Here is an 18,985-nt window from a genome sequence, read left to right as displayed (position 1 = left end):
GTTTACCTGATTATTTGTGTGCATAAAGTTTTTTTTTTTTTTTTCTTTCTTTCAGAAATATGGTTATTGCTTTTCTGGTTTACAAAGGGGTTCACAATGCAGTGTCAAAAAGAATTTTTGAGTATTTAATTTACTGCCAACATAATAGATTTTAATATATTTCATATATTTAATAGAGTTTTACACCCTGCAGCAATGCGTGAGTTTAAATACTAGTACGCATCTAAAAATTATCAATAAGTAGTAAAAAATTAAAGAGATGATGAATGTTGGTATTCGAAATGAATAGAGTTCATCAAAACCCACCTAACAAATATATATGTCGGATGGTCTGGTTGCTTTCACTTACCCATCAATCCACCTCCAACATTGCTGTATGTAAATAGCAATGTACTGCATGCTATATGATGCTATATGGACCAATCAATTCACATTGAACATTGCTATGTATATGTGTGTATATAACTATGGGAACGGATCCGTAATGTATTTCAATGATTCGAATCGTCTATCTTTTAAACCTTCTCTCAAACATCATGTCTACAAAAAATTACTCAAATATGAAACCATACGACCGTTGGATTAAGGGTTTATGGTTTCTTTGTAGAACCATCTTCGTCCAATTTCTTCACTATAAATAAATGTCTTAATGGTCTTGGATTTGTCTAATTTTTTGCAAGGATGATCTATAAATGATGTTCTAAAATATAGATAGTTCGGATAATTAAAATACATTACAGTGTACGTCCCACAAAAATTTGTGTCAAAAATTGTGTAATGAAATGGTGCTACAAATTCGCCAGGGTACATACATATGTGTTAGACAATTTTATGATACTAGGACCACATGGCCAGTTAATTCCTTTCTTTGGTTTGAAAAAGTGTCACACGAATTAGCAGACTAAAGGCCACATAAAACAGAAATTAAGGTTGCATTTGTTTGAGAGAATTGTTTTTAATAGTATCATTTTTAACGATTGTCCAAGTTAAATGTAGAAGATGAAGCAGTTATGAAGAAAAAATATTCACTCTAATTCACAAATTAGCAACAATTGGTGATGCAGCACACGTAGAACTCCATCATACACCTACATATTTTGAAGGGGTTGATCTTAAGTCTCAACATAAATCAGATGATTTGGAGCATAATGTCGAATAAACTTTGATATAATGAAAGAAGTTGAGGTTTTATTATAAAATTAATTCACAATATTATAACTTGTAATAAGCCGACTTCTTATAAACACATAAAATGTCGATTCTATCCGCGACTTGAGATTGAAACTCGCTAACAAATTCTTGATGTAGCCAAACCCAAAATCTGACTTAGCCCACCGATCGTCTACTCAACCTACGACCACAAGGCCTGCATGACCCAACGGCATGAACGATAATCCCAGTTCCAACACACGCCCCTACCAAAACAGAAAATTCCGTCAATATCCCAAACATACGTCGTCGGTTTAGGTTGAACGACTTCGAGGAGTTGAGTCACTTCCGCACTCCTCCTCTCTCTCTCTCTCTCTCTCTCTCTCTCTCTCTCCCTCTCTCCCCCCCCCCCGCCAAGATCGACGATCCATTTCAAACCCTAATATTTTCATCTCTCTCGCTCAATTCAAAACCCTAAATGCCCTTCCTCAATCCTTCAACTTTCCCTTTACAGAAATTTTCCCGGGAAAGTCCGGAAATTTGCCCGGAAATCCGAGGCTTGCCCATTTTCATTTGGTTCGAGCATTGGCTTCCCGTTTGATTCATTCGTTTCTTTCTTCACAACCCATGCCTCGAATTCTCCAGTTCAATCAAAAGTTCGAGCTTTTCTTCAAACCCTAGTCTGTGAACTTCAATCAGCGATGAATTTGGGTCCAATTTACATAAGCTCCGACGACGAACTGGGGCGGATCGAACTGGATGAGGAGGACAACCTTGATTGGGTATCGGAGCTTCTGGAACCCGTCGACAAGGTAACCGACGACGATGATTCCGATGACGTTGTGGTGATTAGTGAGGTCAACTCCAAGCCTAGGCAAAAGTCTTCGAAACGGACGGTGGCGGATGATGACGATGACTGTCTGGTCTTGGACGGCAACCCGGATAAGCGGGTTTCGGTGGTGGAGAATTCGGGTAGTGGCTCCGACGAGTTGCTTGTGGTTGGGGAAACGGGGCAGGTATGAATTCGACCTGATTTTTTTTTTTTTTTTGGGTGAAAAATTCGACCTGATTTAGGTTTAAGTACGATTTGCATTGTTTGGTTGGTTTAGTTTACTCTGAATTGGAAGTTAGAGAAAGATAACTGAATGCTTTGGAAGTTTTTTATTGTTGATTTGATTAGAGGATTTAAAGAAATTTAATTTCAACTGAAGGGTTGCGGTTATCGCATCTTAATAATTTTTCGACTCGTGCTTAACTCTGTTTTGGTAGTCATGAAAACGTAGCAAACTGATTAGTTGTGGCATTCAGTTTTGGGTTAGGCTAATGATAATGTTATCATATGAAAGAGGAACAATCCAAGACTTGTTTTTCTACTTTTCGCGACTAACTTTCTAGTAAGGGAGAATTAATTGTGGATGCATTGGAATGATTCACACATATTTCAAATTTTGCCCCGTTGTCTATGAGCTTGAACTTTGGTCTTTCTGGATGATATTGTTTTTCAGACATAGTTATCTTGATATTCTTGTTTTATGGTAAAAGTGAAAACCTGTTTCTTGCTATTTGGTGACCTTGATTTTGCAGTTCAATGGGTTTGATGAAGTTCGCTTTGAATTTTTGGTGTTGTTTGCTTGCTTGGCCACTTCCTCTTTCTCAGGCTGTTGTTATTTTCTTATGTTAAACTTGTTTCTCATAATACAGGACCGTAGCACCATACATTGTCTAACCCCTTAATTTTTGTGTTAGTTGGAAAATGGACGCACCTTTTGCTTTTCCGGCTTTAATTGAACTTATTTCTTTGGTTGCAGGTAGCATGTAGAGACTACCCTCATCCACGACATCTTTGTGCCAAATTCCCTTTCAAAACTACCCAGCACGAGAACCACTGTGATCGTGTGAGTTGACTCTTACAAGCTGTTGCTTATAGAATTTCCATCAAATACTATTTTATTACCTGAGTTTGACAATATACCACTGTGATGTCTTTTTTTTTTTTTTCCTTCTAAAATGCAGTGTCATTGTTATGTCTGTGACTCGCTGGCGCCATGTGTACATTGGAGCACTGGAGGCTCCAACTTTAATCATTGTCATGCCACGGATAAAGAAGAGTCATGGAGAATACTGAGAAAAAAGTTCAAGACACCGAAAATTGCACCATTACCAGCTTCAAACAATCTGGCACCGACTAAACACAGTCCAGTTCCACCACACAATATTATTAAGTTGGCACCTAACTCTATATCACAGAATCAGGTCTCTAGGCCAGCTGCAATTCACCATTGCACCTCAGCTGGTCGTACCATGCCTAGTATCAGAAGCCACCAATCAGAATATCTTTTCCCTAAGAACCAAGTCCAACCATGTTCAGTTTCGAAGCAGTTGCTTGGTGCACGCACTAATGTTGTTGGGAGGAACAGAGGTCAAAATATTGGTCATTTAGGCCCCGTCTCTTCTCATTCAACGTTCAAAAGAGTAGGAGCTCTTGGGGTTTCCTTGCCGATGAACCGAACCACATTTTTTTCGTCAAATAACAGTAGTTGTACCACTCCATCAGTATACATGAGAACTTCCACTCCCATGGCAACATCAAATGACAGAAACCCCTTGAGGTTGCAGGGTGTTCATTCTAGTGTGCATCAGAGCGCTTCCCAGCCCATGACCACGTCCGTTGGAAATACAGTGCACTCCCAACCCCAAACATACAGTCAGGCCGTTCCCCAATCAATTTATAGCCAAGCTTTTCAACAGCAAGGGAATCAAAGTCAAAATGATAGCCAAATTTTTTGTGAGTACGGGATTCCAAGTCCAGATTCCAGTCAAGGTGGATATCAGTATGGGAATCAGAGTCAGAATTCTAGTCAGAATGTTAGTCTGCAAGGTAATTTAGGTGTGAGTGTCACAGATTTGGATTTTACGAATTCTGATTGGGTAAACAATTCCAGTCCAAACATTCGGCAGCCTCCTGTTCAGCAGCCTCCATTTCAGCAGCCTCCAATTCGGCAACCTTCTATTCAGCTGCTTCCTGTTCAGCAGCCTCCAATTCAGCAACAGCCTCCGCTTCAGCAACCTCAGTTTCAGCAGCCATCTCCTATCCAGCAACAGCCTCCCATTGATATTTCTGAAATTCAAAGCACCGAGCCTGTATATGGGCTAGGTGCTGTCAATGAGCGGTCTAACGAAGTTTCTAATTTCAATGGTTTGGATGAAGAATTTGAAAGCTGGCTTATGGAAACCCAGTCTGGTCCGGCAGAATCAAATGATCTGATGGCATCTCATCTGAATATCATGTCTCCTGAGCCCAGTTTTATAGACTCGCTCATCTTTGATTTTGAACCCCCCTGGAATGGTCTCGCGCAGGTTTAGTCGACTGTAACTGTTAATCCTTCCCTAAAAGCGGGAAGCTTATGTACGTAGGTGAAGTGATTCTCACTTGAGCTTTTGAAACGAAAAAATCTGTTTTGACACGCCTGTGATTCGGCAAAACATGGTGGTTGTGAGGAGCTTTGGTAGTGTATAGGTGTTTGAAGTAGTGGTACAAGGTATCCCCAGCTTGGAGATGCAGTATAGAGGCACGTTGTTTCCCAAGTCTTCTACTCGTTAATTCATATGCTTGACATTATGGGGTACTTCATTCTTGCGTACTTTATTTTTTTTTCCTGCCCTTTTGGTTTCCCAAAGAAAATTGAAAATGACAAGTTTCTTTGTTCTAATAAAAAGTTGTTGCTAGGGTTTGTTTATGGAAGTAGCTAACACTGTTTTCTGACAATTAAAATGTCGGACCCTTTTTCTGGAGATTCTAGGAATTTCGTGATTGTGATCGTTCATTGTACATCGTGCGGTTAGTTTTTGTTAAGAATAATTTATATTTAATATTAAATTTCAAATGATTTCTGATCATACGATGAACGGTTACGATCATGAAATCATCTTGAAAAGGATCTACTGAGGATCATCTTCCTGTTGGAAGTACTTTATAAAGAAGCCCTTGCTAGAGCTTTTTTAGGAGTACTTTAAAGTATTTTATCAGAAAGCATTTGAATTTCTATAAAAAATATCAATTGTATTTTCAATAAAGCATTTTTTTAGTAAAAACGTTTACGAGCGAAGTACATAAAACAACTTTAAACGGGCCATTAGGCCACGCGTAAAGTTGTACCAACCTCATGGCCACACCAAGATGATTCCGAAGAACAAAGCCTACAGAACCACCAAAGACCTTCAAAAGGAGTGTTGGTCGATCGGAACAAAGCATACAGGTTCCGATCGATTTACAGGTAGATCTTGCTCTATTCATCCTACATCGAAGAACTTGTAACGCAATGTGAAGAGAAAGACAGACACATGAAGCATAGGCGGTTGATGGAAAGTTTTATCCAAGAATTGAAGGCCTGTTTGGAAAAAAAACTTAAAACTCAGCCCAGCAAGCCCATCACCAACCATAATTTGCTTCCTGTTGGAGATGAATCTGGAAACTCTGCAGATAGTGGACTGAAGAACGCTGCTTCTCTCTCCTCTCTCTCTCTCTCTCTCTCTCTCTCTCTCTCTATTGCAAATAGCAGAAGAACAGCAAAACATAACAAGGAGACGAATTTGAAGTAAGAAATGGCGCTGCTGATGGAAAAGGGGTCCCAACCCCAAACCGAAAGCGAAAAGGCCGACATTGACGCCATCGCCGCCCTCAAAGAAAGCGCTGCCATTGAACTCAAGGTCCTCTCTCTCGCTCACTCTATATATATATATATGACCATATGGATTTTTTTTTTCATATGCTGGGTTTGGCAGGAAAAGGGGAACGAGTGTGTGAAAAAGGGTAAAAAGCATTTCTCTGAAGCCATAGATTGCTACACGAGGGCAATCAATCAGCAAGCTTTGAGCGATTCCGACACCTCAATTCTCTTTTCGAATCGAGCCCATGTTAATCTTTTGCTCGGTAACTACAGGCGCGCTCTTACTGATGCCGAGGAAGCAATCAAGCTCTGCCCCACTAATCTCAAGGTGCTCCGTTTTCGCCACGTGGTGGTTGTTGTCGTTGTTGTTCTGTGCTGGGTTTGTTTGAATTTCTAGTCTTTTTTGTGTACTTCTGAGCTGGGGTTTTGTTTGAAATTTTAGTCTGTTTGGTTTAAGAAATGTGGGTTTTGATTGTTAGGCTTTGTACCGAGCTGCGAAAGCGTCTTTTTCGTTGAACTTGTTGTCTGAATCAACATCACATTGCGAAAACGGGCTTAAACATGACCCGGGTAACGAGGAGCTGAAGAAGCTGTTGAGGCAGATTGAATCGAAGAAGATGGAACATGAGCAGCGTGAGGCTCAAGTTTCCAAGGCTATTGCGGAGGCTAAGGTGTGATTATAATAATTATAGAGTAATGGGGATGTTGCGATTATGCTTGTTTTGTGATTATCGATCTCGTCTTTGTTTGTTTGTTGGAACAATGCAGGACCTTGTTTCCGCAATTGAAATTCGAGGCATGAAGCTTGGGAAGGCAATGTATCGAGAACTTACCGGATTACGAAAGCCTGTACTAGACAAGAATAACATGCTTCATTGGCCAGTTCTTCTGCTGTATGCAGAGGTTATGTCCAGTGACTTCATTGAGGATTTCTGTGAGACCGACATGTTGTCAGCTCATCTCGACATGATATCCTTCTTTTAAAGTGTTCTATTATAGTTTAAAGTTGAATTGTCTGTGAGTTTTCTATGTAGCATGCCATGCTTTTGGATAGATGTACATTTTGTTGTTTCCTGAACTTTCAAACATGTTTTCAGATAGCTGCCCGCCTTTGTCATGGGATCAGGAACACAATTACACTCGTGATGCTATTGAGTTATACTACGAAGTAAGTCATTGTAGTTTATAGTCGCTTTGTTGACATATAGTGATTGCAAAAATATACTCTATTTTTTCACTCAAAGTAAAACGAAGTTTCTTTTTGAAGAGTCTTCTCAATATTTTGCGATAGTAAACTTCTCAAGAAGTTTATCTATATTTTGGGTTGCTTATATCGTGTTGGAGTACTGAGACTCTGAGAGTAATTGGCAGAGTCACTATATCTAGGGAGTCTAACCTTATCAGCTACATGAAGTGATATTAATTATTAAGTTTGGCGAAATGGATGTTGTGGCATTGATTGTTGTACTGTTGGGTTAACGTAAACACATTATCTGATTTGAGGATGCTTCTATCCATTTATTTGAGGTAATATTTCATGGACTTTGGGATGCACGTAGTTTATAGGATTGTGATTAGATGTTAGGTTTGTCTAGTTCTCGATAGTTGGGGCATGAGATCACAGTTGGCTTGTAGAAATGGTTTGTTTTACCCTGAGGTTAATTGAAGTCAAAGTGTAACTAGTAGAGCCTGCTGGGGATTCCTGTGGATGTTGGTGCATCAAAGAGCAGAAAACGAGGCTTATGAGTGAACTTGTTTAAACCTAGTCAACTCCATTTTTTGTTCTTTTGCAGTAGACCTGTTGATTGCATGTCCAAGTAATACTTTTTTATGGGTATGTCACCAAGTAAGAGGTTTCTGTATCTTTGAAGATCCTTAATTTTTGATTTCTCCATCCTTGATTTTGACAGGCTGGTTCAGGAGTTTCTCTGTCGAAGACAGAGATCCTCCGTTGTCTCCTAGAGGGCACTCCGGCTTCTAATGTGGAAAGCATCAATGACGAGCAAAAGGATGTCAATGAGAATACTAATGGTGGCAGCTCAGCAGGTATGGTGCCTTTACCATTCTTTTTTAGCCCAGTTATCAGTAGTTCATTGATAATGCACTCTGAGTTTTCAGCTATTAGGCTGGATATGATTTTCCGGTGCACTAGAGTGGCTCATGCCTGCTTGTGTTTCCGCGTGTTTGTGGTTTAGGCTATGAAAAGTTATATTGTTGGTGGCCTCTGGTCATGGACAAATTTTAGCTTCTTCTCTTAAATGATTAATTTCCTTTTATCCTCTCTATCCCTGTCTTCGGGTGTTTATCATATGCGTGCTATGCTTTCACTTGGCTGCGATGGAGATGGTTTTCTTGGGTTTGTGGACTGATAACTGTACGTTTTCATGCTCATATGATCTCAAAGACTCAAACACAGGATTGGTCTTTTCAGCTTTAAACATTCAATTTGCTGCAGTCACCTGTCTACTCACCAGTTACAAATAAACATTATCGACCCCCTTTCCCCAGTTTTTACATTTTTCAACAAGGTTATCTGAATTTCCTTTAACTGATGCTCCCCAGGAAAAGGTTCCTCTAAATGGGTCAAAGTAAACGAAAAGAGAATACTTCATGACGTTCTGAAAGAACCTAACTTCATCGTTCCAGGGATCCCAGGTGCGTCTTTAGCAGTCACCTTCAGTTCAGACTTTAGATACAACATCTGTTTCGTTCCTTTGGGTTTCTTACCAGAGTCGTTTTTATACTCGTGCAGTGTTTTATGTTGTTTCTAAACGCTCCAGCTTCTATAAAGAGTTCAAAGCCGGGAACTGGGCTCCTCCATCTTGAGTAGGCTACACCGTTGCGTCTCATCCGCCTCGAGCTGCCGGTTGGTTGTCTCTTGAAGATGGGTGATGTTTGTTACGAGTCAAAGTTGGTCATTTTTTGGTATTACAAAGAGTCATACAACTGACGTAGCGTTCCAAATGTTTTGTTGTTGGTTAAGGTAGTGCTTGTACCAAAAACATGAAAATTCTAAGGGTTGTTTTATTGACACCCTGCATTTGGTTGATTACACCCTGTTATTGAAAACACCGTGTATTTACTTTTTAAATTAAAAATTATCTTAAACACTCAACATACATTATCACACTACACTCACATCTCAAACCCTCCACACTTCACAACAAATTCGTGTATTCGTCTTCACAAACTTGTTGCACAGAACAAGTACAAGACCACGAATCAGTTACAAACCAAAAGTTTCCTCCGGTTTTCTTTTCAATTTTCATATCAGTAACCTATATAATTCCACAGCCATTATTTCCGTCCGTCTAATTGCCCTAATAATATTATGGACTTGGGGTCTTTTTATATGAGAAAGTATTAAGACTCCTAATCTTTTTCTCGAAAATGAAATGATTTTTACGCCTTTTTTAGCCTCTCACACAACCCTCTTTATTTATAACCATTGGATTGAATAAATCAAACAAAATCAACGGACATAAATATGGGTGTATGGAAGGCCCAAAGGGGTGTGTACCATTTCGCTCCTGAAACTTAGGACAATGAAAGGCTATTCTTTGACGGAAAAGCAAAAACTGAAAAAATGAAGGAAGAAAAAAGCTTCCTTCATAAACTGGCATAATGGCATTTAGGCTTCTCAACCGATAAACGTAAGGCTACGCGATGGATAACAAGATTCAGTTACGACAAAACGCCAATCAGAATCTTATAATTCTGCAGCAAAACATTCCGACAATCGCATACGATAGCAAAGCACAAGAGCAAGACTTTTTAATAACAAGTAGCAAACCAGCCAGAAGTTTTATTTATAAACAAAGCAGGCAATGTCAAATTTATTTTTTGAAATCTTACCACTAAAAGGGATAAGGATAAGGAGAAAGTTCCATCACATGAGAAACTAGGAATGAGCCTAAATGGAATTCTTCGTGAATCCGAAGCAAGGGCAGACCGGAGGCATCCCACTTCATGCATCGGTAGAAAGCACACACCGGAGGCATCCACCTTCGTGCATCAGATCAAATGCTTTGTTGATCTCACCAAGAGTCAAAGTGTGGGTGATGTATTCATCAACTTTGATTTCCTGCAAAAGGCCATGACATAATGTTATACGTTATATAATTTGTTACAAAGGAATTCAAATTGTTGAATATTTGTTCAAAATCATTTACCTTCTTCAAGTACTTTTCTACAAGCCATGGCACCTGTGAGCGACTCTTGAAACCACCAAAGGCTGTTCCTTTCCAGACACGACCAGTTACCAACTGAAAAGGACGAGTAGAGATCTCCTGCCCTGATGCCGCAACACCAACAATAACAGATGTCCCCCAGCCCTGCAAAGAGTTTCAGCAACCTCCAGATGCGTTTTATGCAAAATTATTCGAGCCAGCGGTCATAAATGCACTCACCTTGTGGCAGCACTCCAAGGCAGCCCTCATCACGGAGACATTTCCAATGCACTCAAAACTGTAGTCAACACCACCATCAGTGAGATCAACAAGGACTTGTTGGATTGGCTTCTCGTGATCCTTTGGATTCACAAATTCAGTAACTCCAAATTTCTTTGCTGCAAATAAGAAATTGCAATAGAATGTCAACTTTAAACTGTTAATAAAAACCTTGCTGAATGAATCCAAGATACTGCTAATGAGAAAAGATATTAAAAACAAAAGCTTGATACGCATTGTTCTGTCTTATATGACAAGTTAAATAACAGAAGAAAAAGAATCCAAGGTGCAGGAAATAAAAGTACAATACTACAAAAAGGCTAATTTCAGGTGCTTCAAGATTATGCGAGGACCGTGAATGTGACCTACTGACTACCATTATGCACAGGAACTAGTTTCCTAATATTCTTCCTTCCTTATTCCCATAAGGGGTAGAAGTCAACTTTTCCTCTCGCCCCACTAGGTGACACCAGCTTTGTCCCCAAGCATGTAGAACCAGACCTCTTCCATACTTTCGAAAACAGTAAATTACAAGACACTATATAGTGTAGTAAGGTTTTAATATGGAGAACTTAATACGTACCTGTATCAAACTTTTTGCTGTCAATATCAATGCCAATGATTCGCGATGCACCAGCTGTTTTGGCACCTTCTGCAACCTGTCAAGTTATGACAATTACTTCATTACAGTTTAGAACTCAGCACAAGATTATTAACTTAAGGTTCGATTACAAACTTACAGCAAGACCAACAGTCCCAAGGCCAAAAATAGCAACAATTGATCCCGCTTCTACCTTTGCTGTGTTCCAAACAGCTCCAAGACCTAGTATGTGTCACACGCAAGGACACACATGATTAATCAAGATAGAAGCATAAGATAAGTCGTACATCATATGCAACAAACATAGAGAAGAAGACAATCATTACAATCTTCTTTCTTTTTCCCCATAAAAAGGACGAAGCCAATTACTAAGACAGCGGTGATGAAAATCCCATGCTCTAATCTATCAATATAACCAGTTATAGAATTTAACATTACAAATTATTATGATTAAGGTGTATGCTTTAATAAAAGTTGAAATACATTCACCAGGCCTAGCTTAAAAAAGTACTATTATCCTTACCAGTAGGAACACCACATCCAAGAAGGCATACTTTCTCCAATGGAGCTTTTGGATCTATCTTTGCAACGCTAACATCATGAACAACTGTGTACTGGCTAAATGTTGATGTTCCCATAAAATGATAGATAGGTTTTCCGTTTACAGAGAAACGGCTCTTGCGATCACTCATCATGACTCCAACTCCAGTGGCAGCACGTACTTTTCCACAGAGATTTGTCTTCCCTGATTTACAAAACTTGCATTCTCCACATTCTGCCTGGTAACAAGGGATGACATGGTCTCCTGGCTGAACTTCAGTAACACCTTCACCAACGCTCTCAACAATCCTGCACCAAGATGAAGTGGACCCCCTTTCAGCACCAAAGACACTATAAACCATTGATCCACGACACTACATGCATAAGTAACATACCCTGCAGCCTCGTGACCAAGAATACAAGGGAAGAGACCTTCAGGATCCTGCAAGGCAAATTAAATGAACATAGGTACATTTCCCTCTGAATAAAATTGACCCTCAATCAGGCTGCTTTTCATCTTCAAATAAGATTCGAATGCCCCCGTCATATTTCTTTAAAATGAACAAACAGAACTATGAACTAGAGCGCTGCAATTTGAAATTTTTTGATTTGTCGACACTACTATTAAGAATTCAAGCTCCTTCCGAACCATCCCAAGAAACCCACTAAGTTTTCATAACTATTTATGAAATCAGTTCAGTTCTTTTATACCGTATTCATCGGTCAGATTTGATTTCCAGACATCATTCAGAACGCCTCCATTCGTAACTTGGTAAATAACTATTGCGCAATATCTCTATACAACATTAGGCAATGGAAATTTTCATATTTTGATGAGACGTCTGAAGGCCTGTAGATCCAAGCTTCAAAACCAAAACAGCAACAAAAATTCAATAAATAACCACCCCATTTGCACTACATTCACAACAGTCGCCGCCGGCTAAGCCACCGAGTACTAGACAAATTTAAACAATCATTATCATCTCAACCAAACAAAGATCACAACTTATTCTGACAATCCAAACAAGTGCAAGTTTTATGGAACCGACTCGGAGGAGAAATGGAAAAGCTTTTACCTTGCCGCCCCAGGTATAAGCGTCGGTGTGGCAGAGAGCGGTGTACAGAATCTTGACCCGGACCTCTCCAGCCTGCGGCGGAGCCACCTGCACGTCTTCGATCACCAACGGCTTATTGGGTTCCCAGGCCACCGCCGCTTCGCATTCCCGATTTCAATTTCACCCACACAACATATTCTCAATCACAACCAACCATATCATTTGTATATACATATACAGAAAGATATATATACACACATATCTTATCTAGAGAGAGAGAGAGAGAGAGTACCTTTGCAGGTGATGACTTGACCTTGGGTAGCCATGGATTTGACTGAAACCACAAAGCGAAAAGCGCAGAGAGAGAGAGAGAGAGAGAGAGAGAGGAAGAGAGAAAATATGAGGATCGGAATATGTGAACAACTGATTGTTGTGGGAGTTGACAGAACGTGCTCTAGTGAACTACACTGACCCGGGTCTGTACTCGAACCGGTTTAAGCATCCCCCTTTTTTGGGCCTCTAGAAGCCGTTTGGGTTGCAAGAAAAACTATGGTACTGCTTGTGTGGGCTTGATGAAACCTCGAGGTCTTTGGGCTCTGTGATAATTGATTGGGTCCAAGAGATTTTCCTTTCAATTGACCCAACCCATGATTAAGAGAGAGAAACGAGGAGGGTTGTACTTTTAGGGGGTCGTTTGGTGGCAGAGACTGGACAAGATTGGAAATGAGTATGAGCGTGCTCTATGGAAGCTTGCTTTTTGAACAAGACTTGAAAGACACAATTTATTAGACTGTTTTCCAGTTTATAAAGTGCGGTTAAGCTTATCAAATAATGGTGAGGACAATAGTTAATATTTTGTTAGAATAGTTCAAGTCTAAGTTGAGCCACCAAATGAGCCCTAAGTGTGTTTGTATTAGTGCATTGTAAAATTCCTTTTACCCTAACACAAGATGATACTGTCACGTTCTGGACCGGAGATTTGAGGAAAACTAACTCTATATCTGGTGCTTGAATTAAAAAAAGAAAAAAGAAAAAAAGAAGTATACATCTCTTAATTTACTTCATAATTTTCACAACACAGTCACGCTCTAATTTACATTATAAAAGTTTTACTAGACAACTATGAAAGTCAACTACTTTTTTAGGTCTTTGGTTCAATACCTGTCAAATACTAATAAGGGATGAGGTTCTAGCTTAGTAGGGCAAAAATCACAATGCATGAATGTAATGAAACATCTCTTTTAAGAAAGTAATTTCTTTTTTTTTATAGAAAGAAATGTACATTATTGGAACTAAATTCACACACTGTTGTACTAGGTGGAGATACACAAATCCAAGTAATTTGTAAAAGAATAAACAACTGTGAGTTAGCCAACAAATGGGGGAGGGGTGCCGATCAAAAGCTCGAGGATGATACATTTTAGGATAGGCCAATCTGGATTAAACCAAGAGAATCTCAAAGAAAATCTAGAAATTAAATATTACATCTTCTTAGGAGTGAGATTACTTGTGTGCACGTCAATCCTTAGATAAGGACTCTAAGATTCTAGGAAACATGTTGATTGCTTACTGAATTAGGTTTCAGTATCTTGCAGAACAATCATGGTGACGACTTCACCCGCTAATTCTTGAACAAGATGATGGTGGCATCACTGCTCCATTTATTCAGCTCTAAAAAGGAGGCTGTTGAGTCCATGACCAAACTTCTAAAGTATTCGAATTCGATCCGCCATGCTCCGGTCGTAGAAAATAATATTCCTACATACACTGTATGTGTTTGATGAGTTTTATTAGCATTGAGTTGTAACTAATGAGATATTAAAGTAAATGGTTGTACGAGAAGATCACGCCTTATTGTACACACCATTAAGTAGCTAGCAAGTAATCATGATAAGAAATATGTTTTATGTTATTTTGTTAAAAGTCAATGATAAGTTAATTGGGTAGACAAAGTTGTACATAAGATTCTCCTTCTAAAACCGTCCAATAAATTCCACATGTAAACTTACTTGCACACAAAAGAGTTGCTTTCATGGGCTGGTCCTCTACCCTATTTAAGCATATGGAAAATGAAATTTAATTTGGTGACTATGACATGTGATGAGTCAATGGTAAATAGTAATGAGGGAGGGAGGAAATAAAGGGTATGCCTTTATCTTGCTCCTCTTTTATGGGATAAACTCTTTAAAGTAATCATCTATACTGGAATAATTTTCTTCAAGTTATAAAAAAATTTAGTCCCAATTTGGGAATCAGTTATGTATTGAAATAAATTATGTATGGTACTAATAATTTTGTTTTTTTTTTGTTCTGATTTAACGAAACCCGTCTCCACATAGATATAACTGTCATTGAGGACAAAAATATGCAAGAAGTAAAATACCTGACGCTCAAGGAATCCTATTTGAGAAATACAACATTCATTAAGGATAAATAAGTCAATATAATATTTAAGTTATGTACATACAAAGATATGCCAGAAATAAGATACTTAGCTTCCAAAGAATCCAATTTAGGAATATGCACAACATTCATTAATTAATGATAAATAAGTAAATCATAAGGTATCTAAACTAAGTAATTCTATGGCACCCATGTCACTTTGGGTAAATACTGATAACTCTCGGATGAAGTATTAGAAAAAAAAAATCCATTAGATAATGAACTGTTGGTTCAAAGCCATCTCTGGCGATGAAGTAACAATTTGAAATATCTTTAATGATTCTTCTAGCATTACGACCTTTACCACAACGATGATATCCATAGACCAAATTATTTTGTGGATTGGATTTCACTTGACTGTCTATGGTTCTAAGGGAAGGAATTTACCCCTCATATTCCAACTGGGAAGAACAGATCGTTCAACAAGGAAATTCCGAAATTGAGGAGGTTTGGTCAGAGCCGGCCTTGAGGGTAGCTGGAGTAGGCGCCCGCCTAAGGCCCCCAACTTTTAGGCGGAGCTAGGCAGGTTAGGGATGGTTGGGGGGGGGGGAGCTATGCGGGCTTATATGTAAACGCTGGAATTTGAAAACCTTTTGTTGTAGGGTCAGCCTTGTAAGAGGAAGAAAACAACCCTATTCCCAACATCATTTTAATTGCACGATTTTACTTAAGATGGTCCCACCATCTTTTTTTATTTTATTTTATTTTATTTATAGTTGCACGTCTTCTCATTTTCAAATAGTCCCCACCATCTTATTTTTACTCTTTTACTTCTCTCTTAAATATCACCTTTATATTTATTTTTATTGGGTTTTATTACCCTATTTTAAGATCACACCATATATATTTTTATTATATGCCTAAAAGGCTAAAACTCTCACCTTTTTTGAAAAATGTCAAATTAATTAGTTTATATAATATATAATAAATTATTCAAATCCGCATCATCTGCATAGTCACGTATACGAAAATTACAATCCTCTTCACTCTAGTATTTTCCCTAGCTGTAAGATGTTGTCTCTGTAATCCAACCATTCATTCATTTATTAAATGTAATAAGTAACATTGTAACAATAGAAAATGATTGGAATTTGGCGTATTGGGTAGGGACTTCTGTTTTGGTTTGAATTGATTGAAAAATTAAATTATGTAAACTTAATAAGTGCATTTGCATCTAAAAACGGGAGATGGGTAATATTTGGATAATGTTTGTATATATTTTTTTTTTTAATATATATATTAATTTTTAATGATATTTGATTAGAAATAAACTTTTTATGTATTTAGTGATTTTTTTTACATGTGTCAATGTACAAAGGGTTGAGAATCAGAGGCCCCACTTTGAAAGCTTGCCTAGGATCCCCAAAATCTCAGGATTGATTCGATCAAGCCGCCTAGTATTGGAAACAAGCCATAGTGCAATAAATAATATCTTTTAACCACACGTCTATTAAATAATAACTTTTAAAAGTTATAAAATTTGTTTGATCCCAATTTGTACAATTTTAGAGAGATTTTACGGTAGGGAGGTTTCCGATCCTTCTCATACCTTGTAAAAGATTCCCTTTTTCTGAAGCTTATCGAAAACCCCTCACAATACATATGTAGCCCAAAAATTCAACCAAATTAAAAAAAAAAAGTCCAGAAGATATATTCCATTCTTGCAACTCATATTCCATCCTCTCAAACAACCACTCCCTCTAATATTTTCATGGCTGCAGAACCCTCCTCTTCAGCAAGTTCCTCATCATCTTCAGACCTAAGAATCATAGTTGAAAGAAACCCTTCTGAATCTCGCTTATCCCAACTGGACATCAAGAGCTGGCCCAAGTAAGTCTCTCCCTCTCCCCCTTTCCCTCTCTCGGTAAATAGAGGACTAGGCGCGATTAGCTCTCTGTGCCGATTAGAGTCCCAAGTGCGCCACTTTAAACCCTAAATAAGTGAGGACCAAAATAATAAAAGATCAACCATTGCTCACGAGGATTAGGTGTGATTAGCTCCTCGGTCAAAGGCACATAGTTGCCATCTCTCTCTCTCTCTCTCTCTCAAGTATATATAACTTAGGGCTTTTTTTTTTGTAGGTTTATTTATGATTTGTTTTGGAATTATGAATTTACAGATGGGGTTGCTCGCCGGGGAAGTACCAGCTGAAGTTTGATGCAGAGGAGACGTGTTATTTGTTGAAGGGAAGAGTGAAGGCATATTATCCAAAAGGGTCGTCGGAATATGTCGAGTTTGGAGCTGGAGATCTTGTCACCATCCCAAGGGGACTCACCTGCACTTGGGATGTTTCTCTTGCTGTTGATAAACACTACAAATTCGAATCTTCTTCATCTTCTTCTTCTTAATTATTATCATCATCATTAATCCATGATTATTGTCTTCTTTTGCTCATAATTTATTCATATTGGTTATTGTCTTCTTTTGCTCATAATTTATTCATATTTTTCAATATTTTATTATTTTATTTTTCTAGGGTTAGTAAATTTAGTGAGAGATCGATATCTTGTGGTAGTAGCCTAAAGAAGGAGAGCAATTGGTCAATGCATGTCCCATTGGAACTAATCCTCTTTACGTAATCGAGATCGCCTTTAACGTTCCTTTGACTGGTCAAATATGATATTTTAGAAAGAGAAAACCAAAGAAATTCATGATTCATCTATTTGTGGGCAATGATATTGACACCCGCCTGTTCTTCTGGTTTGGCACAATGCACCCGCTTTTTTGCCTGCTCTTCCGGTTATCTCTTGTAACATCTCACATCGACCAACAGAGAGGGGGTGATGTGCCTTATATGTACATGCCCACCTCTATATGGTATAAGACTTTTTGAGAACTCATTGGCTTTAGATTTCATTGGAACTCCGAAGTTAAGCAAGTTTGGGCTAGAGCAATCCTAAAATGGGTGACCTACTGGGAAGTTGCTCGTGAGTTCCCAGAAACAAAACAGTGAGGGAATGGTAAGCCCAAAACGGACAATATCGTGCTACGACAGAGCCGAGACTGGGATGTGACTGAATGGTATCAGAGCTATTCTGCAGTGTGGTGCGAGTGTGCCAACGAGGACGTCAGGCCCTTAAGGGGGGTAGATTGTAACATCCCACGTCGACCAACAGAGAGGGAGGTGATGTGCCTTATATGTACATGCCCACCTCCATATAGCACGAGATCTTTTGGGAACTCACTAGCTTCGGATTCTATCGGAATTCTAAAGTTAGGCGAGTTCGGGCTAGAGCAATTCTAGGATGGGTGACCCATTGGGAAGTTACTCGTGAGTTTCCAGAAACAAAATTGTGAGGGAATGGTATCAGAGCCACTCTGCCGTGTGATGTGAGTGTGTCGACGAGGACGTCAGGCCCCTAAGGGGGTGGATTGTAATATCTCACATCGACCAACATAGAGGGGGGGTGATGTGCCTTATATGTACATGCCCACCTTCATATAGCACGAGGCATTTTGGGAACTCACTGGCTTCGGATTCTATCACAACTCCAAAGTTATGCGAGTTCGGGCTAGAGCAATCCCAAGATGGGTGACCCACTGGGAAGTTGTTTGTGAGTTCCCAGAAACAAAACCGTAAGGGAATGGTAAGCCCAAAGCGGACAATATCGTGCTATGTCGGAGCCGAGACTGGGATGTGACATCTCTCCTCTTATTTTCATTCATTTCTCTCCCATTCTCTTTGCTTTTTGTTCGCATAAAAATTTCAATATAAGATGTTGACGTGGTTTAATCGTAACCATTCAAGTAGAAGGGGAGAGATTAAAGGAAGAGAGAATCCTATTATGGGTTAGATCTGAGTTTTTTTATTCTATGTACTATGTGGTACAAATTTTGTGGGGCCAAAGACGATCACGTTGGCATATAACGGTGAAGCTGATGAAAACTTTATCGGATGTATAAAACTAAAACATAATAATAAGTAACGTACGATATTGAATTGTTTTAAAGAAGCTATTTATGGTTGTGACTTCACTCAGACATAAGAAGGTAAAATAAAATGTAATTTACCCCAGACAGGTATTTGCACAAGGTAGTGCTATTTACACACCTGTTTTTTTATTTTGAACACATCTTTGTTAA

The 18,985-nt window shown here is 38.9% G+C and overlaps 4 protein-coding genes across 4 annotated transcripts; 3 read left to right on the top strand and 1 right to left on the bottom strand.

Annotated features, from left to right (window-relative positions):
• Positions 1-1,557: 1,557 nt before the first annotated feature.
• LOC137727759 (RPM1 interacting protein 13-like) lies at positions 1,558-5,083 on the top strand. Its single transcript, XM_068466576.1, has 3 exons — positions 1,558-2,165; positions 2,958-3,044; positions 3,163-5,083. Exons 1-3 carry the CDS (start codon positions 1,851-1,853, stop codon positions 4,510-4,512), a joined length of 1,752 nt encoding a protein of 583 aa, XP_068322677.1. The 5' UTR covers positions 1,558-1,850; the 3' UTR covers positions 4,513-5,083.
• Positions 5,084-5,261: 178 nt separating this feature from the next.
• On the top strand, positions 5,262-8,865 carry LOC137727761 (uncharacterized). Its single transcript, XM_068466577.1, has 8 exons — positions 5,262-5,856; positions 5,932-6,144; positions 6,296-6,487; positions 6,585-6,787; positions 6,906-6,984; positions 7,727-7,862; positions 8,379-8,471; positions 8,569-8,865. The coding sequence occupies exons 1-8, from the start codon at positions 5,752-5,754 to the stop codon at positions 8,640-8,642; spliced, it is 1,095 nt and encodes a 364-aa protein (XP_068322678.1). The 5' UTR covers positions 5,262-5,751; the 3' UTR covers positions 8,643-8,865.
• A 700-nt stretch (positions 8,866-9,565) lies between these two features.
• LOC137727990 (alcohol dehydrogenase class-3) lies at positions 9,566-12,904 on the bottom strand. Its single transcript, XM_068466857.1, has 9 exons — positions 12,753-12,904; positions 12,482-12,618; positions 11,801-11,847; positions 11,389-11,714; positions 11,005-11,087; positions 10,848-10,923; positions 10,226-10,383; positions 9,989-10,150; positions 9,566-9,900 (listed from the first exon to the last, which is right to left on the bottom strand). Exons 1-9 carry the CDS (start codon positions 12,784-12,786, stop codon positions 9,784-9,786), a joined length of 1,140 nt encoding a protein of 379 aa, XP_068322958.1. The 5' UTR covers positions 12,787-12,904; the 3' UTR covers positions 9,566-9,783.
• Positions 12,905-16,547: 3,643 nt separating this feature from the next.
• LOC137727409 (uncharacterized) lies at positions 16,548-17,383 on the top strand. Its single transcript, XM_068466277.1, has 2 exons — positions 16,548-16,732; positions 17,022-17,383. Exons 1-2 carry the CDS (start codon positions 16,614-16,616, stop codon positions 17,248-17,250), a joined length of 348 nt encoding a protein of 115 aa, XP_068322378.1. The 5' UTR covers positions 16,548-16,613; the 3' UTR covers positions 17,251-17,383.
• Positions 17,384-18,985: the final 1,602 nt, after the last annotated feature.

This window comes from Pyrus communis, chromosome 3, assembly GCF_963583255.1.
Source record: "Pyrus communis chromosome 3, drPyrComm1.1, whole genome shotgun sequence".
In the NCBI taxonomy this organism is placed as follows: Eukaryota; Viridiplantae; Streptophyta; class Magnoliopsida; order Rosales; family Rosaceae; genus Pyrus; species Pyrus communis.
The sequence above is the reverse complement of the archived record's forward strand: the minus strand, read 5'-3'. Positions and strand labels throughout refer to the sequence as shown.